The 22,286-nt window shown below is 42.8% G+C and overlaps 2 protein-coding genes across 4 annotated transcripts; both read right to left on the bottom strand.

Moving 5' to 3' along the window:
* Positions 1 to 536: 536 nt before the first annotated feature.
* LOC117839089 (EID1-like F-box protein 1) lies at positions 537 to 5,358 on the bottom strand. Of its 2 annotated transcripts, none has more exons than XM_034719336.2 (3): positions 5,048 to 5,358; positions 3,788 to 4,610; positions 537 to 828 (listed from the first exon to the last, which is right to left on the bottom strand). In XM_034719336.2, exon 2 carries the CDS (start codon positions 4,554 to 4,556, stop codon positions 3,804 to 3,806), a length of 753 nt encoding a protein of 250 aa, XP_034575227.1. In that variant the 5' UTR covers positions 4,557 to 4,610; positions 5,048 to 5,358; the 3' UTR covers positions 537 to 828; positions 3,788 to 3,803. The 2 variants fall into 2 exon arrangements, with proteins under 2 accessions (XP_034575227.1, XP_034575228.1); XM_034719337.2 differs by having other exon boundaries at positions 3,788 to 4,604.
* Positions 5,359 to 7,283: 1,925 nt separating this feature from the next.
* LOC117839847 (uncharacterized) lies at positions 7,284 to 12,319 on the bottom strand. Of its 2 annotated transcripts, XM_034720275.2 has the most exons (3): positions 12,161 to 12,319; positions 11,973 to 12,065; positions 7,284 to 8,267 (listed from the first exon to the last, which is right to left on the bottom strand). In XM_034720275.2, exon 3 carries the CDS (start codon positions 8,204 to 8,206, stop codon positions 7,409 to 7,411), a length of 798 nt encoding a protein of 265 aa, XP_034576166.1. In that variant the 5' UTR covers positions 8,207 to 8,267; positions 11,973 to 12,065; positions 12,161 to 12,319; the 3' UTR covers positions 7,284 to 7,408. The 2 variants fall into 2 exon arrangements, with proteins under 2 accessions (XP_034576166.1, XP_034576167.1); XM_034720276.2 differs by lacking the exons at positions 11,973 to 12,065; positions 12,161 to 12,319 and adding an exon at positions 10,142 to 10,742.
* Between the last annotated feature and the right edge of the window lie 9,967 nt (positions 12,320 to 22,286).

Genomic DNA, 22,286 nt, shown 5'->3' with positions numbered 1-22,286 from the left:
ATGGACTTGGCGCACTTGATGATGTAAGCGTGGAGAAGCAGGGCCAACCAGCTGTCTAGAAAGGTAGCTAGCGTGTGCATCTTTAAACCCAACATGCGGCCCATGTACGTTTGTTAGCTTCCAACATTTTAAAATTTTGATTCAACAATCCATGAACGCTAATTCAACATTCTAGATAAACTGGTTCAACATTTGATATGAAGATGTTGAACTAGTTCGGTCAAAATGTTGAACTAGTTAATGTTAATTTTTAAAATAACAATAAAATATATTCATATTTGGTCTCATTACGCTGGACTAATTCGGCCTGTACTGGCCAGGGTACAACAGGCTGTATCGGTCGGATACAAGCAAAACATGTACAGCTGAACCTGAAGGTCACTTGCAAGCTACACACAGGCACGGGCGCACGGCCATAGCAGCAGCTATCTCTGTTCCATGCTGGTGCTGCGACCTCAAGCTGGGCGCACGTTGCAACACAATGGTCTACTACAACAGGCCTCTGTATGTGATGTCAATTTGAGCACAATCACATGTTCAGAGCAACACAGGCTGTATTGAACACAAGCAGAAAACTGTACATTTCTAGCCATATACCTGAACAAATACCGGTAACAACATGTAGGTGCATTGCAAAGCTACCTGTAATGGGGTATTCATTCATAAATAAAGCAAACACCACACAGCTACCTCTTCCTTTCTACTACTACAAAGCAACTAGGAGAACACCAGTGGCACTGCAGTTAAATACCATGGCGACAATGGGCCATGTCCTTTGTCGCTACTCATTACGCCCTAGCCAAAAGCATGGGATTCGGCACAGCAAACCTTGTCAGAAAAAAGAACCACAATTTAACATAGTTCAGTATCATGGAAAAATCTCATTCTAGATAAATACTCATATATATTAAAAAAAAACATATGTCTGTTCCAGTGGGCACTTTGCCAAGTTATATTAATCATTGCCAATAAGGATTATTTTGGTCTGAAGTGAAATTACAGCTACTTCTCTTGATTCTACAGGTTATTTTCTCTCAGCAGTCCACTTGACCCACGGCACTGATCATCTAATTAAATATTGTGCAAAGCATAAACACAGTTCTCCAATGCATGAACAACCACAATGAGGTATTGCAATAAACCATCTCAAATCATCATATTCCATAAGAACCTAAGAGGCTACGACTAACTGACAAACCCTTCGGTAGTAACTAGTGTGTTAACCCATTCAACCTGAGATTCTAAAGCAGAATTGAAGACGCTCAATGTGATCCACCATCAGATAAAATTCCCATAAATGTTGAGTACACTGGTAAAGAATAACTCGTTTAATTTGTTTATGGTTTGTGACACCTGTCAGATATTTCTCTTTCCTTTCTCTTAGCAGTGATTAGTTTCAACTAAAACCGGTATCTTCTCTATACTAACCTGAGTTCAAAAGAAGGCATTAGGGAGAGTCACACAATCCCATTTTTATCAAATCTGTTTAATCCAACGATAAATCAAACCTACCAAGAAGTTCTAAGGAATATTAAAATTTGAAACATCTAGGATGTGCGAAAGATACAATAACATTAAACTAGCAAAAAGCCAGCCATGTTTACGCACATGACACTACTTGACATTCCTAAGCATTTCACTTAATTACTATAACCAAACCCAAATTTATATGATAAGAACCCAAAACATATATGAGTGCAACCACTGTGATGCCAGTGCGATGCAACACATTATATTTACAACAGAAAGTATCAAAATGTGAGCATTTGATATACCTTTTACTGTACAACAGTAACTGGTAGATTTGGCCATTATATTCAGCATGGTGAAAGTAAGGGCAGAGTATAACACAAGGAACTAAAGATTGTCAATGTAACACCAGAAATTAACAACAAGGGATCAAGTCCTGACACAACACCTACTGCTAATCTATCTTTTTTAGATGATTACTGGCTAGTTTAACAGGGACTGAACAGTTCAAAGCACAAATGGCTGGTCACTGAAGGAAAGCTTGAGTGTCACTAATCTCCTAATAGAAACTTCAGAATCAAAAGTTTCAAGTACAAATTGTGAATAGAAAGGATAGTGCATGAATATTACAATCACAGACACCTGAAAAGAAAGCACTCTATCTGTCTGTCATGCATAGCAATAATTTCAGTGTGCCTCAGATGCTTTAATGAATATACTCAGGACAATATTTGACTCATTAGTTTAATCTATTAAACCATGAATATGTAAGGACAATATTATAACCTATAAGTATCTGCAAGTTTTATATATTGGTTTGCTTGAAGGTGAACTGACTTTGACCACATGAAATGTTTGATTGAAATTAATATCCTCTCAAATTACTTATCTATACACTAAAGGCATTTTTAGGCTCTACTATCCAGATTAACCAAAACTGACACCAACCTGGAGAGAATTACATATGTAGACAACAACTGAAATAATAAAACATGCACAAATCCTCAGAAACTAAAGGCATTTTAGGCACTACTATCCATATTAACTACTCCCTCCGTCCCGAATTATAGGTCGTTTTGGCTTTTTTAGATTCATGGATTTTGTTGTGCACTTAGATATACGCATGTCTAGATGCATAGCAATTTTATGAATCTAGAAAAGTCAAAACGACCATAATTTGGAACAGAGGGAGTAATACTGACACCAAGTCAACTGTGGCATTGGGCGTGTTCATAAAACGATGTTGGCTCCATAACGGGCAGAACAAAACTTGGGAGAGAATTAGGCCCCCTTTGGCAAGGCTTCACCGACAGCTTCTCCATGAGCTTCTGGTGAAGCCCTACCAAACGGTTCAAAGAGAAATGGCTTCTGTGGGGAAGCCGGAAGAAGCCCCCGCAAAATCCGTTCACAAATCTGGAGACGGAGCCGGAGCCCGAAAAACCAGCTCCCCGCGGCTCCCTCCCTGCCTATGCATGTGCTCGTACAAAATTACCCCTCAAGTTAGCGGAAACTACACCTGAAATTGCCACTCGACTCCACCGGCACCGGCGTGAGTGCACCACCCAGCGTCGCTCGGTCGTGGCCGCCAGCGTCTGAATCGGCGCCCCCGCCCTCACCTGGTGCATTGCGCCGTCCGCTTTCGTTCCCCACGATAGCCGCAGTCGTATACCGCGACGGCCCGGTGGAGATGCGGCGCGGCGGGCGCAAAGCAGCGCGCGGCACCGGAGCGGGACAGCACGCGAGGTCAGAGCGGTGCACATGGTCAGAGTGGTGGTGCGCAGGGCCGGCGCAAAGCAGTGTGGTGTGGCCGGATCAGGTGACATGCGCCCAAAGGAAAGAGACAGGAAGCCAGTGTGGATAAGGAATGAACGGGAAGGAAAGAGACGTTGTAAAGAAAGATAACTGAACCCGGTAATAACGAAGAAAAAAAATACTACGGTAAAAAAAGCAATGGAAACGAATGATGCGGGGAAAAAAGAAAAAAAAAGTAATGCGTGTGGTTAACCTATAATTCTTATTGGTCAAACAATAATCTAATTTCTATTCATTAATTTTTTTTCTTTTCATATGACAAATCACATTATAATTGAGGGCACATAGCCAAGGGTATATAGGACATTTGACCTCTTACATTCATTCATAAAAATATAGGAGAAGACATTTTGCTTTAGCTCCATCAGAGAAGCTGCTCCACCAGAGGAGCCACAGCCGGAGCCGTTTCAGCCACAGCCCTTATATCGGTTGACTACAGACTACAACTGAAAAAAGAAACATGAACATGTGTCCTAAAGAAAAGAAAGTATAAGAATGCAAATACCTGATCCAAGTCTTGATCACTCTTCCTTTGTATCCTCAGAATCTGAGTAGGGCATCAGAGTGCATGAACCAATGATGTGCCCATTAAGGCACACATAGTACTCAACAGAATCATCATCCGCATCCAACCTCACGGAAGCACTGCTTGGTATCATATTTGGTTGCATCAGGTGCCATAGCTTTGTTTTACAATAAGGACACACCTCATTCGGATGGAATGTTGCCTGCCTCTCAATCAACATCTTCTTCATATTCGACCCAGCAAACGACTTGAAGATACCCCGGAAGAGGCCCAAGTCACCTTCCTCGCCCTGGTCAAGATGTTCACAAGAATCCGAGACATACAAAACATCTGACTTGCACTGTGGCGGCACTAAGCTCTTCCCCAACGTCCTAGAAAAACGGGTCCTGTAGACAAAGTGCCCTGGGATTGGGACATGGATGTTACTGAACAGGTCTCCCCTAGGGCACGCAGAGCAATAGATAAGAAGCTTCCCTAGGGCCTTCCAGTTGCCATCAACAATATGGCTTCCATCAGAGTGCAAATCCGTCATCATCTTTGGTGCCCTGGCATGGCAGAATTCCTTCCAGAGCACCCTCTTCGCAAATTCATCAAACCATTTACATACGCTGGAGAAGATAGCAATCATCTTCGGGTTCCATTTCATGTGTTCAAACACGAGATACATTGCATCCTCACTGATGTGGCCCTTGAGGCAAACACAGGTCGCAGAGTGTGTACAGCGGTACCGCTTAACCACCAACTCCATTTCAGGCGATCAGGTCACTTGTGCCCAACTCTATGTAGCCCTTCAATCCTGCTCCTGCAGCATTTCAGTGCCACAATTTGATACTATTCATCATGGATTAACAAAACGTTGAAATTAACCATCACCCAGATAATTAAACTAGTATAAGTCAACTAGAGTGCCAAAATATTGGTTTCGGTGTTGTTCACTGTGCTGCCTACATTACGAGGCGAATTTTTCGAAACATAAAGAAATTCAGCAATATACGAGTAAAATTCCTGCCTCAAGCATCCACTCATTAATACCATCAGTAAACGAGGCAAAACAAAAAAGAAGTAATATCAGAACGGCAGAAGACAGACTAGTCCATGCTGATCCTCAACGCAGCCAACAAAGAAAATCCCCACCTCCCCCTAAATGCAGACAGGAAGGACCCCCCAAATACCAGAGGAAACACCAGAAACGCATCGAAAGATGCACATTTCCAGCCTGAATCGAGCCAAGAAAGCTACCTGACAGCTCGGACGACGCCAAGATCGCTGTTTCCTACCTCCCCGCCGCCGCCCCCAAACCTCCCGCCGGTGCTGCCGAAGCCGGACGCGAGAAATTAGATAAGCACCTCCGGGTGCTGGGCCCCCTGCGGTCTGCGCCGGCTGAAGTGGAGGAGGAGGGCAGTTTGGGTAGGAAGAGGGGCAGTTGGTTGATGGCTCGCTTGATTGACGATGACGCCACTCGCCTTCTTCCTGGCTCTCAGTTCTCAGAGGTCTCCCCTCCGCGGAAGGAAGAGAGGCTGAGAGGGGAGAGTGGAAAGCACGCGGAGATTTTTTTTTTTCTTTTTTGGGTTTTATATAGAGTAAGGCTATGTCTCGACTTGTTTTCGTCTATTCGTGCAATTTATTGTTTGAACTTGGAAGTAATTTTCTAGAGAGATATCTTAAAAAAGAAAAGAAACTATGAGAGCAAACTCTGTATTTATCATAGAAAAGGATATGATGTCAGCTATTAATCACATATAGAAGAGGTTCAACTCTTATCATCTGTCGTCGCATATTAACCTTTTTTACATGTGTGTTCGTTTGAAATCTCTCGTTATGTTCTTAATCAAAATATAAATGCACCATTATGTTTGTTTCAATAAAAGGTCCAAATTAAGGTTCCGTTTGGTAGAACTCCTAGAGCTAATTCTCCGTTGAATCCAACCGGAGCTCTGCCAAACAATTTTTCAGAGAGAACTAATTCTGTGAAGTGATTCCCTGAAATGAACTAAGAGGCTGGAGCTGAAAAAAATAGCTTCTCCTGATTCTGTGAAGTGATTCTCCATTCTAATTTCAAGAGTTACTAGAGAATAAAAGAGAATCACTTCCGGCCACAAAATCACATCTCTCAGAGAATCAGTTCTCATAGAGAATTAAAATCGGATGGACTAAGAACCCAATTGAGTACGTGAAGTTGGAGACTATGAGAAAAGTGGATCACCAATAGATCGATGAACAAAGAACTTACCTATACAAAGGTGTTCTTTCTCTAGCATTACATTATATGGAGTTTTTTTTCCAAAAAATGTTGCCTTGAATGGATCCGATTGTATTTCTTTTATAAAGTTCTCAATAAAAGCAAAAGAAAGAAAATACAGATTTAAAGGCTTGCAACTTGACAAAGCAGATGATGGAGTGAACCAATACCACTTGCTATATGGCCATGACTAGTGTGGAAATGTCCAACTAGGATGGAAGTATACTCTACCTTGTCAAGGGAGAATTTCAACCTCTATTGGGAGTAGAGAGGACAAGAACCAGAACCCTTGAAACTAACTAAAGCTCAGCGTAGAGAGTAGCGCACTAGCACGTGCCAAGTTGTTACTTTATATCTAGATGGTGTAACTGTCAAGGGCTAGCAATGAGTGTACAACGTTTTGAATGGCCCTCGGCGACGGCGTTAGCGACGTGGACGTGCTCGCACGGGGTATACAATGGGAGCTGTTGGATCCAAAACCAACGCTCACGATTTTCCTCTGAATGTCGCCCATGTCGCTCCATGGTTCCTTTTGCTTTCAGCCTTGCGTCGTCCTATAGTCCATTCATGGACGTCAAGATCACCAAGTTGCGAGCCGAGGATGACCAGCGAGATGCCAAAGTCGATGGCACGCTTGTGGATTGGGTTGCAGATGATGAGAGTATATTTGGGAAGATACCCATGCCGGCCAAGTTGGCTTGCTCACTTGCTGGTTGCTGATATCATCTTCTCGCTTAGGCAGCCAAGCCACCAACCACTTGGCTCACCGCTTGCCAAGTTGCTCCTACGCCTCTAATCTAATAATGTCGCAGAGAAAAATCCTTGGATTGTTTTCATGGACACTTGCAGTGCTGGCAGCCTGGCACTCTGCTCCTTGCACCCTCTTGTCCTATGACTGATGTTCACGTTTGCAGGGATGAAGCACACTGCCTAGGTACTGTAGTTCACATTTTCTTTTCTTCAATTTCCTGTCTTTTTCAGAATGCAATTCTGTTCACCATTTGCTGCCAAAAACCTAGTAGTGAGTCCGATTGATTCGGCAGCTTGCCAAAAAATAAATATAGGAAAGCCTCGATTCCTGAAGTATTTTCAGATACCCCCACGCTACTACTGATTCCCAATATGATTTTGAACCATCAGCTTCGGAGCACTATAATTGCGCAACGAAACAGATGTCAACAGAATTAGAGCACACTGATGGTTTGCAATGCAACAGAGGGGCCTTTCCATGCAAACTTGAGGCAAACACATGACATGTAGTCAGCCAAAACTTGGCGATAACATTCACACTTACAACACATACTACGCAGTTCAGTTACACAGCTCCAACAGCAGCATTGAGATTTCACCTAAAGGAAATCTCAAGCAAATATTTCTCTAACAAGCCAGTCTAGGCTTGGATAGGCAAAATACAGTATCAAAAACGAGGGAAGCGCAAACAACACAGTGATAAGGATGTACAATAACAAGACCGCTGCGCTGGCAGGGATCGCATACAGCACTATGAGGAGGAACATGAACACCAGGGGAAACTTGGCAGTCAGGTGAACCAGGAATGAAAGCGACTTGCGCAGCGAAGCTTGGACCCTCTCAGAGTTCAAAAGAGGTATCCCATGGTTAGCATGATTTGCATTGGATGTGTCAGCCTGTGGTGGGAGGGACCGTCTAGTGGGGTTTGAGTAACCTGCATTTCCATTTGCTCTGCTGCTGCTTGGGAGCAATGGAGTATGTTGCTCAGTATAAATACCAGAGCGTGATCGTGCACGCTCACCATTCATGCCCTCAACCATCCAAAGGAGAAAGTAGTTCTTGCGCGGGAATATGAGGTTCCCTTTGTAAAATATGCGGAGTGACAGGAGGTTGCACCAGGGACAGCAGATGAAGAACGGTAGCTGGATTGGCACCGTGGGAACTTTGATGACAGCCCATTGAAGGCCTAGGATGCAGTTCTTGCACATGGTGTGGCCACACCAAAGCACATAAGGCACGTTCTCCACTATGTTGAAAGACTCCCAACATATTGGGCATTCCAGGCCTTCTTCCCTGCTTGTGCACGAGGATGCCTCGTCATCAGAACAAGCAGCACTGGAAGAGGCACAATTTGGAGGACTCCTCTTCCCCAGCCCAGACGTCCAAGCATTTGATGCAAAACCCCACATTTCAGTAAGCTACCTTAAAGACCTGATTTCACTTGCATAAGAATTTCACTTGGGGGTTGACCTGTAGATCAAGTGAATCATGTATGAGAACAATTGTAATTGAAAATAGAACCAAATACCAAAAGAAAAAAACAATATATATAGCTGACGTTAGCATTTTACTAAGTGGGGAGATGGAAAGCTGTCAGAACTCAGGAAAATGCAAGTAAATGGAAGATTGAAGCAGATTGCCATGTACTCCCTCCATCCCAAATTATAGTTCGTTTTGACTTTTTAAGATTCATAGCTTTTGCTATATATCTAGACATAGTGTATATCTATATACATAGTTAAATTTATGAATCTAGAAAAGCCAAAACGACCTATAATTTGGGATGGAGGGAGTATATCATTATCAACAAGGAAACTGATGCCAAATAGCTAACTAGCCCATTTACCCTAACACCTCACCCCCTCATCATTCAAAGAGAGTAGAGCAACAAATCACTATTCAGAGATACAAACATACACGGTCATAGGAAAACTCAAATGCATAGCAGAAGCACATTTTCAGGAGATAACAAACATCTAACTAGTCAGGGTCACAGGGATCAGCATAAAGTCAGAGACACAGGGGGTCAATGCTTGCCTTGTGTTACTACGTAGGGAAAAAGTAGCCCGCATGAGCAGATGCTGATGGAAGCATGCTAGCAGCACTAGTTTGTTTCTTTTGCTTTGAAGTCACAAAATAGATACTAAAACAAGTACTTGGAAAACTTTGTGGTTTTTGTATCTAACCAACACATTGCCAGACAAGACAAGATGAGCAGCTGCTCGCAAAGGAATGGCATGACCAAGTTCGCCTGCTCATCAGTAAGCAGTTTTACTAAAACAAAAGCATGACTGCACAGGATAATATCGACCATACATACTAGTATTGAAGAAACCTTCTGCCCTTCATAGATACATGAACTTAATGAACAACGTGATTGTAAAACCGGAACTTTATAAGACAGTAGGTTAATATATGGGATCACTTTTTTTTTTCCTCATGTCATATTAAAGAAAACCAAAGAAGCAAGTGGAAAGCATTCAAACCACATAGCCACATACGATAGGGAAACGGTTTAAACACCTGATTCTTGTTTTGCTTGAAAGCTAATATGAGTTAGACATGGATGGCAGTTATGCTCCGTTTCATATCACTTATATATGTATCCTTGTTACAAGATTTTTGTGTAAGATGAAGATTGTGCAGCTACTTGAAACTCAGGTTACAACTTCAACTAGTGCACAGCATACGGAATGATTGTATAGCTATACCAAAATCATTCACAGGCAACCTAAAATAAACAGGGACCCAGGATGATCTGTAGTGAAACGTTGCATGCAAACAGCATCTTTATTTATCAGGGAATATTGGCACTCTGCTTCATTTCTGATAATTTGAAATTGAGTAGCATAATTACAGAACAACATTTCTAACAGGTCAATAAAATTGACATATGTAACATAACTACCTCCATTTTGCGAACGAAAAGATTTCTATCCAACTAAAAGTTCTTAAATATCAAGACCAACTTTAGGAACTTATTCTACCAAGCCTATGATACGCAATTCAGAAATCCACTATTACTATAGCATATGTCTTGCTTGACAATTAGCAGGGGCTGATAAGCGGCAGACCTTAACAAACACGAGAACTTATGAAGCCATATGCAAAACAGAGCCCTTTTTTTTTAAATCAGGAGTGCGATGTTTTATGTTTTTTTTCCTAAAATGAAGGCATAATTCATGTTACGGAACAAAATATGTTGTGAGTTGTAACACACTTGAAAGTAAAATACTTTAAACAAAAATTAGAGTGCAGACGTTTTATCTGATTAGTAGAGAAAAGTAACAATGGCTGCGGTTCTCTGGAATTCTTCCTGAAACACTTTATGCAAGAGCTCTAACCTTATGGACCGTGCAGTAATTTTGACTGTCAACAAAATAAGATCACGCTTGCATGCAAAGCAGGTTCCTTTGTTGACAGTGGCAGCTATAACTGCGTACTGTGCAGCAACAATGTGGAGGAAACTATCTATCACCTATTCTTCACCTGCAGCTTCGGTTCAGCCTGCTGGAACAAAATTGGCCTTCAATGGCACCTCAACCTTCCATTCTACAGGATGTTGAAGACTGCAAAAGACATGTCCCATAACCCTTTCTTCATGGAGATCTTTATTATAGCTGCTTGGCACATCTGGAAGCAAAGGAATGCTCTAATTTTTGAAGGAAAACGTCCATCCCTAAATTCCTGGGTCTCACACTTTGTGGATGAGGCCAGACTCCAAGCCCACAGAATTAAAGAAAGCAACAGACAATCTTTCCTCAACTGGGTCGATTTAATTTAGCCTAGCTTGTTTAGCTCTTTTTATGATGTTTTTTCCCTTTTAGGGTACTCTGATACTCCTTTTTGCTGTTGTCCTGTACAGTTTCGTCTATTTTTTTAATATATCATTTCACAGTGGGAACCTCCCCCGCTGTACAGTTTCAAAAAAAAAAAAGAAGCAAGAAAAGCGTGGTGCGCAAATGCCAGCCACATCCTCCCCTAGAATTTCTTTCTTTGAAGCAACCTAGTATTAGCAAGCAAAAAACAACAAAACAGTTTAGTTGTCATGCCATAACCTATATTCGTTTATTAGTAATAAATAAGAAATATAAAGCCACATAACTACGTAGAGAACCAATCTTTAATTCTTTATAGATTCTTTAAGGATGCAGTTGGAGAACATGTTCAGACCTGGACACTCTATGCAACGGCGCCCAGATACAGACACCAAGGTAAGCTTAGTTACTTGGCTAAACTGTTATGCTTCAGGACACTTGATTAAACTGTTAGCATCTGGATGAAGGTATCTAACTCCCTAATGCATATTTCCTGGATACAGTGTAACTGATTGTTGCATGGGAAAACTTTTGACATTCAGCGGAAACCATACCAAGCCCAATTTGAAAAGTTGTTAGTCTGACCACAGCTAGTCCATATGTTTTAAATTGATCAAATCCAAGCAACCAAACAACATGTTGGACATGATGACAATCATTACACTTTAGTAGAAATATATGTGAAGTAAGTTCCTAATGCATGTGGCTACAAAAAGAAATTCAGCTTACAGATGCTACTTGGCAGAGCATCCCATGTTGGACACAGTGCTAATGTATGTCAGACAACTTTTTCTTCATGAAAATTAGCAATTTGATCCCCTCCCCCACTTATGTGATATCTGATTCCTTCTTAACTACTAATAAAGAAGGAATTCAGTGCCAACACCACTTATGCAGAACATGCTTATTGATCCCCATCCGTGCTTATGTGTGTGGCCACATTCTAACTCTCTCAACGACATCCAACACTCAGGTTGCCTAAGAACACCTGACCATTGCAGCATGGACACCTATTTTTTTTTCCCAACATCTTTCTTTTCTATACATCTTTCTACTACAAAACAAAGCTTCGCATACTCCAATTGGAAAAAAATCTATCCAGCAGTACACAACCAAATCCCCGTTCTTCATATATTGGAAGCGCAACCGCTCGGCATCAGATCGAATAGCCGAATCACATTTGGCGCAGCAACAATCAGACGACACATGCACGCATGGAAAGTAAGGAAGAAAGCAGAAAAGGACGACCACAAGGTTTTCTTCCAGGTTAGCAAGCGCCCACATCCGCGGCGCCTAAACTGAACCGCTAATTCCATACAGACTCGGAGCGAGAGACGGGCGGGCGCAGGAAGCGTACCTGTTTCAGCAAGCCACGCAGCGCGGACGGCCTCTCGACCTTGGCACCGGCGACGGCGCCGCTGCTGGCCGGAGAAGAAGCGTTCGACCCAATCTGCTCGTCAGAAGCAAAGGAGAGCAGGGACAAAAACGTTGTAAGGGGAAGCGCTCGAATCACAGGGAGGGGAGAGCTCGCGCGTTGAGACTCACCTGCGGCGGGGGGACGGAGGGAGGGAGAGGGAGACGCCGCGGCCGCCGTCGTCGCAGCTCGGCTCGCGGAGGGGGAGGAAGCGAATTGGGGATCTGCGGTCGCTGGCGAGGGGCCGGGGCTGTGGATGGTCAGTGGCAAATGGAAGAGGGCTGGGTTTGGAGGGTTGGGCGGCCGCCATGTGGATGCGGTCCACAGGTCTGCCTGGGTGTGGGGCCTCCATGTCGCGGCCCACGTGTCCGTGACGTGGGTGCCACTTTGATTTTTTTTTACGACCTACCCATGTCATTCACTGGCTCTATAAATAAATTTTCACGTTAGTCAGAGATCAGACCATCTGTTCAATGTGGAACCACTAGTAACTTATAGCAGTGCAGTTTCATTTTCATAGAGCCACCAGTCCACCGGAGAAAAGAAAAATACACTCAAAGCTCAAGGACTCCTTTCTTGCTCAAGCAGAATTCAGAGACTCCATCCTCTCTCACGCACGACCTCCATATGCATGGATCAGTCTCCGCTCTCAATGACTAAGTAAGCATAGGATTCAATAATTATTAAACAATATTGGTTCTTTAAATTCTTTGAGAAAATACCTTATTTGACACTAGAAGATCACTAAATTCCTTTCTTGACATTGAAAATTTTTCCGTCCCTTATATAACACCAAGTTCTATCTATTATTCCTTATTTGACATTTTCGTCATTTTTGTCACATAAATCAAACAAAACAACAATAAAATCACCTTCAAAAATTATGAAACTTTTTTTTATCATAGAATAAATGAAGATGATTCCATTTTGCTTAAAAACTCACATGTACCTTTGCCATTTTCAAATTAAATTTCAGAAAATCTGACTACTTTTGAAGCATGGAGAAACAATAAAGATAAATCTTACTATACTATTTGTTCAACTTACCCCATAATGCAATTTGTCATTTTTGTTTCTCCATACACAGGTTGAATTTTGATTTGAGACTTTGCAGGGTGGTAGTGGACATCATAATTTATATTAAAATATTTTATGGATTTTTATCATTAGTTTTTATATAATGTTGTATCTCAAAGATAAATTTTATGATTAAATATCCTACGCTATCAAAATAAGGATAAAAAATTCATGGTATATTTTTTAACATGTCTTATTATGTCTTCTATCATCTTGCAAAATTTAAACTTAAGACTCCCCTTGTGCATGGAAAAACAATAAAGATAAATTGTATTAAGGGGAAAATTGAACTAAATGGCATAGTTTAGGGGTAAATTGAATCAAGAAATAATTTAGGAGGTTATCCAAACTTTGTGTAACACCAATGGTGTTTACAAAAACTAAACCTCACTTAAGCACTAATGAGTAGAAATATAAAGAAAAAGAGAAAGGAAGAACATCAAGACATGGTCAAACAAGGTCAAATTGGAGGGTTGACCAAGTCAACTATGATGAACTCAAGTCAAAGAGGTGGATTTGGATCAAAGTGACAATTTAAAATGACCTAGTTCAAATCCAGCTCAAAAATTTCAGATTTGAACTGAATTGTGAAAAGTGCAAAATGTGGTCTAGTACCCATGTTTGAACCCTGTTTTAAAAGTATTTCGTATAACAACTTTGGAAAATGATCTTCTGAAAGTTGAAATAGAATGTGTATAGAGCACTTTGGACTAGATTTGGTTCACAGAAAATGGTGTTGGATATTTTAAATTGGAGCCAAAAAAGAGAACTGTGTGCTGTTTTGGACTGTCAGACTTGCACTCCATTTCTGAGACTGAAGTCATATTTGACAGGTGTTTAGCCGGGTTTTAGAGCCATCTATCTTTCATACTGTGAATCTTTTGGGCAAAGTTTCTATGTAACAGTTGGAGCTCTATGATCCACCTACAACTTTGGTTAAAGGATCTCAGTGAGTTTGTGTGTGATTTTGTTCAAGAAACATCAAAGAAGAGCCTATATTTTTGTGCACCTTGGAGCTCTGAAACTGAGACTTGATGTGTTCAGTTCATGGCTGAAAGTTCAAAGTCCTCTATCTCTTAATCTGTGAGTCCTTTGAGGAAAGTTTATATATATCACTTGTAGCTCTCAGAATCAGCTGCAACTTTGGTTATTGGATCTTGGAGAGTTGTGTTTGAATTTGGACAGGAATCGTCCAAGAAGGGGGCAGCATTTTGATGTCTGGGAGCAGCAACCGATGGCAAGCAGCACGCCTGCATCACCAGCGCCGCTGCCCACCCCGCCTAAGCTGCCGCGGTAAAATTCGTGCTGCCACTCGCCGCCGTGCTCTGCAGCCACGAGCAAGCAAGCAAGCAGGAGCTGGCCGAGCGAATCGCGGTGATAATTTGAAGTTTGACTGCGCCGCCGTCGTCATCCTCTTCCTCCCTCTGTTCCCACCCAAGTTCCAGCCGCCAGGGCTCGCCGCCGATTTCGTCGCCAGTCGCTTCCTTCTGCACACCGCACTGCAACAACCTCCCAAGCAACCCCCGCCACTTCTCGTCCAAGGAGGACAGCCACAGCGCCGCCGCTGCCGCTCCCTGTTCCGCCGGCCGCCGTTGACACCCCCACGGTGAGGACCCCCTTCCCAACCCTCTCCGCTCGAGCTAGCTACGGAAATGAGTTCGCCGGAGCTTGTAGATGGCTATGCGCGCGCGTGTTGGAGCCGATACTGGCTAGGGTGGCCGGAACGCCCAACCCTAGCCAGAGCGCGCCGCCGCCATGGCCGCCTTGGAGTTGAGCCGCCGTGAGCCTTGCGTCAGGGATAAGAGCAAGCTGGAGAGATGAGAGAGCTCGCGTAGATGCTCTAAGGCTAGTTTTTGTCCAGGTGTTGGCCGCCGTTTCGCCGGAGCCGCCGCGCCACCGCCGTGCCGCGCGTCGCGCCGCCGCGGCGCCGGCTAGCCGCCATACGTCGCCGTCCCGCGTATTTGACGCCACCAGTGGATGCGCGGTGCCAAGTTGAGCGGGTCTGGGTACTCGCTGCCGCGGGGGAGGCTCACCGCCGGCGAGGGCGCCGCCGGTCAACCCCGCGGGGTCTCGGTCACGGCCGGGAACCCCTTTTCGTGAAGCTCAGGGACCACGGGCAGGAATATATTGAACGCCAGGGGGTTTTGTGCAAAGTTTTGGCTGTTTTTATTTCAAAATTCATTTCAATAGGTTTAAACTTCCATAATTCATAACTATTTGTAGAAAACTCCAAAATTGGTGAAACCAATTTTGTTGAGTTCATATTCTTATGTGTGATGTGATAAAAATCATAAATGGCATAGGAAAATATATTGTTTTTCCTTTATTTAAACCTCTTTAAAAATTAGGATATATTTTCTTTAATTACCTCCTTAAATAGATAAAAATTTAGGGAAGATTCAAAATAAGGATTAAAAGCTATTTTGTAGTTAATAAAAATAAGTGACCATTTAGAATTTATAAAAGTGGTTTATTAGATTTAAAATGCTTTAAAATGCTTTTATTTTATTAAAAATTAGGATTAATCCTATTTAATTGATTTCTAATTATTCCTTGTTTATTTAATTAACTCTTGTTCTAGGAAAAATATAAGGAGCTCTCATTTTCTTAAGTTAGCATTTATAAAATTAAGAAGTTGGTTATTTTATGTTGCTTATCATTCATTTGCATCATTTCCGTGTAGACTCGGAGGCGCTGGAGGTGGAGTACGTGGAGATCCTGTCTGAGATAGCTCAGAAAGGTGAGGACGTGATCGTGGTGGAGCAAGGTCTCGAAGCTGCCCGGAGCCGTTGTCGAGACCGCCGACCCCGAGGAGCAGCAAGGCAAGCCCCAATGCATTAATCCTATTTAACCCTGCTAATTTGAGTCCAAATTCCTTTATTTCATGATTGTGCATTAAGTCTAGGAGTGGAGTCCTTTTATGCATTCCTACCTTCCTTGTTTAAGGCATCTTTGCCACCTGTTTAAAAGTAGAAGGTTAAGTCTAATCTACTAGTGCCGTAAAAGTCAAGTAATTCCTCGTTACTTGCATAAGGATAACATCTAAAATTTGTTAGAGTGAAAAACAACTTGTTTAATGAAGAGCCGGGCACGACATTGGTTTCATGTTAAAAGATATTGATGAATGTTGTAGAAGAAGTTGGATGTTGATGATAAAAAGTTGGAAGTTTTGGTCCTATCCGGATAATGGATCTAAGGCTCATTTGATTGGTGACCCTTTAGGTCAAGCTTTGAACGCACTAATCACATATCGGTATGTGGGACCCGGTAAACTAATGTAGTTATGAAGTGCCGAAGTTTGAACTTTGACTCGTCGTGCTTGACGTGGACCGATAGGCGGGGTCGTGGCCAGTAACTCATGGGACCTTTGACCGGACAATGATGTACATGAGGACACGACCTTGGGCTATGCGAGCTCAGTTCAGGCAACGGAAGCCGAAGAAGGAAAAGTTGCCACGTGCGATCCGACGGTGTCGTTGTCAGGATTAGCGGATCAAGACTTAGACTAGTAAATTTCTTTTATGCGCGTAAGGCTTCGAATGGTGGCGTCCAGTATCGGGAGCTGCTCGTGTTACCCACGCGGGGTCTGTAGTAGGGGTTACAGGAGGGCAAGAGAGGGAGTTGGTCCCAAGTCTCTTGGATGTGCACTGATGCTCTAAAGGAGAGTGTGAGGGTTCTGTTGGCTTGAGCGAGTCAGTCCCCTGTCTCAGGGCCCCCGGTTCTCCCTTTATAGTGCAAGGAGGCCATCGGGGCTACAAGTGAGACCGAGTGTGAGGAGAAGTAAAAGAGATAAACTAAGTCAAGTAAGATACAACACAAGGGGAGGGACCAAGTCCCTAGGCCGTCGGCATCCTCTCCGGCCTTCGGCTCCTGCTGACGCGTCCGCCGGAAGAGGGCGGCCGCCGTCGAGTCCTGTCGACGGCCTCCTTGGTGGCTGTTGCTGCCAGGCGTGATGATGGTGTTTCGTCATGGTGCTTGTGTCCGTCGGGGAAGGCGGCTGATCCTGCCATCTTGCTAACGGCCCGCGGAAGCCGGACGTCGCGTCCTTGTTGTCGGATGCGCGGGGCGCGAGAACGGGCGCGGCTTCCTCCTACTCCGGGCGGCGCAGGCCATGAGTGCCCTGTAGCGAATCGGAGGAAGCCGCAGCCACTGTAGCCTGTACCGTGCGGTCGCGCATGGGTACTTATGGCGGGTTGCGTTGGGGGCACGAGCGCCTTTCTGCGTGTCAGAACTGCGGCGCATTTATGGCGAGATCGACAGGGGGACCCACGAGACCCGCGCCCGAGGCGGATACTTGTCTGGTGGGCCCGGGTGAGTCCGACCCCCTATGCCCTGGGTCGGGCGAGGCGGAGTCTTGCGGCGGGGGGTCGGGCGCTCCCGATCCCAGGCCCGCGGGTCGGGCGAGGCGGAGGTTGGTCTTCAAGGGGTCGGGAACGTCCGACCCCGGGGCACTGGGTCGGGCGAGGCGGAGCGTGGCTCTCTCCTCCCGTGTTGGGCCAACGGCAGTCTTTATTGCCTTAGGCAGGCTTGGGCCTTTATGATTTGTTGTTTTCATGAGCTTTAGGAGGTCGTTAATATTTCCCCCCAACAGACGGGTTGCGCACGTGTCGTGTGATTAGCTCCATCTCCTGCAGGATGTAAATCAGTTCGAATCCCTGGACTTCTTGGATATGAATTAGGCTTGATCTCTGACCATCATCATAAAGTTGCTTGCTGATGATCTTTATAAATGCTTTATGATGTGAGCATGCTTGTATTAGCTTGAAGTCCAAACTTTGAAATATAACCAGTCTAGCAACTAACGGGAAATAAAAGATGTTATAAGGATCAATCATAGTAAGCTTTTTTTCGCTTAACTTGAGTTAGCAAGAAACCTAAAGAAAGCCTTGCATATTCTTGAGTCTTTTCCGGTTGACGTGTTAGTCTTGCTAAGTACTTTTACTTAGGGTTTGTGTAACGTTTGTTGCCATTGAAGAAGGTCAGTAGTTGGCCTATGCTTTGAAGGAAGGAGCTCCCGGTTTGTGTAACCTTTGTTGCCATTGAAGAAGGTCAGTGGTTGGCCTATGCTTTGAAGGAAGGAGCTCCTGAAGATAAGAAATACGTTGTGGGCAGGACGTGTTTCTTTTACTCATGTTGGTTTAAATAAGCTGTTATAATGTTACCGTACCTGACTATAAACGAAGTGGTTTGTTTTAAACACTCTTAGGCTGGTACTGTATGTTTTTAAACAACTCTCTTATGGTTTGTAATAATCCGCTGCTATAAATTATTTGCTTAAAGTTGTAATATCTGTGACGAGCTCATGCGTGTACGATCTAGAATGTATGGATGTATCAGTTGGAAGTAGAATCTTTAGTGAATTGAGGACACCCGACAGACCACCAGGTTTACACTGATACAATTACGCGGCGTGTTAGACGCCTTAAGCCTAACCAGCGTACTTGAGTCACTTTAAACTGGACGGTTCTGCCACACTTTGATTATATTTGAGGGGGTAATTTGGACGTTTTTCTTTGTTTTAAGTGTTTTTCCTTTGACATCCAATCTAACTTTAGGGTGGAAGTTTTGTGGAGATTTTATTGTAGCGAAAATATAAAAGTTTAATAATAACTATTGTAACATGTGTGACATCCTTCATAACATCAGGTTGAAAGTTTAAAATAACTATTTCACAAGCCTCTGAAACGTAGAGGGAACGAAAAAAAGAAGCATGGTTTGAGTCGTATGAACTTGCAATGCTACTAATGCATGAAAAAAATCCTAAAAGAAACAAATATAGCCTTTGATGATGCATAAGAAATACACGGGGATTCAATAGTGAGATTTTTTTTGAACATAATAGTGACACACACGAGAAGGAAAACTTACCTTAAGATCCAACCTCATGTTATTTTCTTCCAAATTTCTTATATGTATATGCATCACCATAAGAATCCAAAGAAATTTCATATAGTGTAATCCTTTCGGGGCACATAGGAAATGTTCATGTAGGTTGAAATCGAACAAAATTCCCATGGTTTTTCTTGTTCAAAGGAGGCCTTAATTCCCAGCATGGCCTTTTGAGAGAGGAGTGATGTTAGGAGATGGTGTGCAGGTCCTATTCAATGTTTTCCGCTCTCTCTCATATGTGATCAAAAAGTTATACAAATGCTCTTCATTTTGTGTCTTAGTTCTAGGTTTTCTAATTGTATAACTTTCTACGAAAAAAATATTGGAATAATTCTTTGGAAAGAAGTTCAATTTATAAAGTCAATTTGACTCTCTAAACTATCATATTATCCTTGTGATTGTTATGGCACCATAGGACGGCTGATGTGGTACCACGACCTACGTAGCAAGGTTGGCCTGGCGCCACATAGGCCAAAACCCAAGCTATCCAAGGTGGGAAAAAGTTTTAAAAGTTGAGAGGAACCAGCATCTGGTTTTAATTTATAGATCAAAGCAGGAGAAAAAGGACTTCATAATCAACTCGCATTTGATGTGGATCACAAATTCACAATAAAAAATCATCCAAAAAAATCCCTCCAGTTTCCACTGTATGTCCAGAACGCTGACAAGACGCTCATGAAGATCACTATCGTGAGCGGGTCGCTGCGGGCTGCAGCCATTCACGACGGACCGGTAGGCGATGGAGGACACCATCCGCAAAGATAATGTCTTGCTTTGTTGATACTCTCTCCGTCCCATAATATAGCTACATTTATATTTTTTAAAGTCAAGTCTTTTAAATTTTGACTACAAATAGCGAAATAATCATAGAAATTAATAACATAAAAATGATGTTAGTAGATTTATCTAGAAACCAACTATTATATTTTGTAGCCTTTGCTATTTGAAATAAATTATTCTTAGAGATATTAATAATCAAAGTTAGAAAGGTTTGACTTTGGAAAAAGCTAAACGTAGCTATATTCATGGATGGAGGGAGTACGTGTCAAGCAAGATGACTAACCCCCTCTCAGCCTCTCGGGTCCGACCGATACTCGGCTCTCTCTAGCATAGTTTCTACAGAACCGGATGGATACACTTGTACGGGCGGGCCGTAAAAACAGTCGTATGCCTTAGATCTGTACATGCCTCTCACAAAACACATTGATCCCTCAAAACACTCTCCCGCGCGCAACCCTTTCGAGTTTGAGTTTGCTGAGGCGTCCTTGACAGTTCATTTCTATTCGTAAGATTTCCTTCTTCGCGCGTTTCGATTCATTCGGTTAGGAAGATTTCCTTCTTCGCACATTTTTTTATTCAATTCGTTTATTTAGGGTTTGGTTCATTTGCTCGCGTCGCCGCCATGGCCGTCTCCACCATTGCCGTCGCGGCTGCACCGCCACTTCTCCTCACCCCGACCCCAACCACAAGCAATTTGCCTACATTGCTCCCTGCACCCTACCGCCTCATCCCCTCTTTAGCTTCCCCCTCACCGCCGACCCGCCACTTCGCCCCGTCGCCCGCGTACGTCGTGCCGCCGCTCCGCTGCCTCCTACCTAAACCTGATTGCCCCACGCCGTTGGCCGCCCACTTCACCCCCTCGTCCACTCCCGCCGCGCCTTCCGCATCCAAGAGGTCGGATCGCGCTTCCTCTAGTGAAAGCTAGGTCCGCGATAAAGCAGCCTACGCCAGTCTTGCGCTGTCGTCCTTGCCAGGGAGAACCCTTGGGTTCAAGGTCCGCGGCTCTATGCCTGTGAATTTGCCAGTGAATAGAGGTTGTGGCAAGTGGAAATTGACGCCCTATGGTGACAACAACAGCAAAAAGGGAAGGTATGAAGTTCTCACCTTTACTGGATTCAGAGACAGATTTCTATGCCGGTGCAGCATTTTTAAACGCCCCTCTAGCTAGTACACTTCCGATTCTGAGATCGCTAATGCCTTTTCGTAGCCGCAACAAGTTTGTATCTTTAGCTCTAAAGATTTTTGCCTTTTAGATTACTGTCTTAGTTTAGTAAATTGCAATGATTTTTGTTTTAATGATGTTTATTTACTTAAATTTTAGTCTTTTTAGATCACTGTCTTAGTTTGGTATAAATCGCTATAATTTTTATTTTATGTTGTTTAATTACTTATCGCTATTTTGTTTTTGTATTATATGTTTTCATTACTACTTTAGGTTAGCTAGTAACTCCACCTATGTTGTTTCAATCTCAAGCCTGGGTAAAGGAGGAGGGTATAGATTTGTACTACTAGTTCACAGTACTATCTTTCAATTCGTTTGTTGATAACCATATATCTTGTGAAACTAATAGTCTATTACACAATCTTTTTAAAGAGTGCATACTAATCTTGACTTTGAATTATAGTAGTGTGTTTAATTACTTATCGCTATTTTGTTTCTGTATTACATGTTTTCATTACTACTTTAGGTTAGCTAGTAACTCCACCTATGTGTTTCAATCTCAAGCCTGGGTAAAGGAGGAGGGTATAGATTTGTACGACTAGTTCACAGTACTATCTTTCAATTCGTTTGTTGATAACCATATATCTTGTGAAACTAATCGTCTATTACACAATTTTTTTAAAGAGTGCATACTAATCTTGACTGACAATCTTTTTAAAGAGTGTATACTAATCTTGACTTTGAATTATAGTAGTTTGTAGCAACTTTTAAGTGAGGAGACATTATGTTATTTTACACCTTTGGGAGATAACTAATGAGAATCTTGTCATTCATGGAAAACTACACAGCCTATTTGGGAGTATTTTGTACATTTGTAACTACACAACCTATTTGGGAGTATCATATACATTTGTATATTAGCTACCGTTGCAATTTTCATGTTTTAGCCAGCAAAACTTATAACATCCATATAGTCATAAGACATCATAAACTGTAGTCTTGATGCTTCTATTAGAAAAGATCAAGTATGAGTTACTATTAAAAATAATTGCCTCCGGATAAAGCTCGAGGTTTGGTTGGACGCTTCTACATCGTTTATTGGTTAATCATTAAGGAAATGCATTGATAGCAATTCATGCAGTCTACGATGAAATTATAGAAACCTATGGATGCTGAAAAACATTAATACCTATATAAGATGGAAGGTGCAGTACAGGTCAGGAACTTCAGGCCAATTAATGTAATATGTATATTTTGCTAAATTGGTGACAAAGTGTTGGCTAATTGCTTGGCTGGTCGGCTGAATGATATGGTTGGGAAGTATCAATGTTTTTCTTATCAAAGGGAGA

The sequence above is a fragment of the Setaria viridis genome, chromosome 9, assembly GCF_005286985.2.
Source record: "Setaria viridis chromosome 9, Setaria_viridis_v4.0, whole genome shotgun sequence".
In the NCBI taxonomy this organism is placed as follows: Eukaryota; Viridiplantae; Streptophyta; class Magnoliopsida; order Poales; family Poaceae; genus Setaria; species Setaria viridis.
The sequence above is the reverse complement of the archived record's forward strand: the minus strand, read 5'-3'. Positions and strand labels throughout refer to the sequence as shown.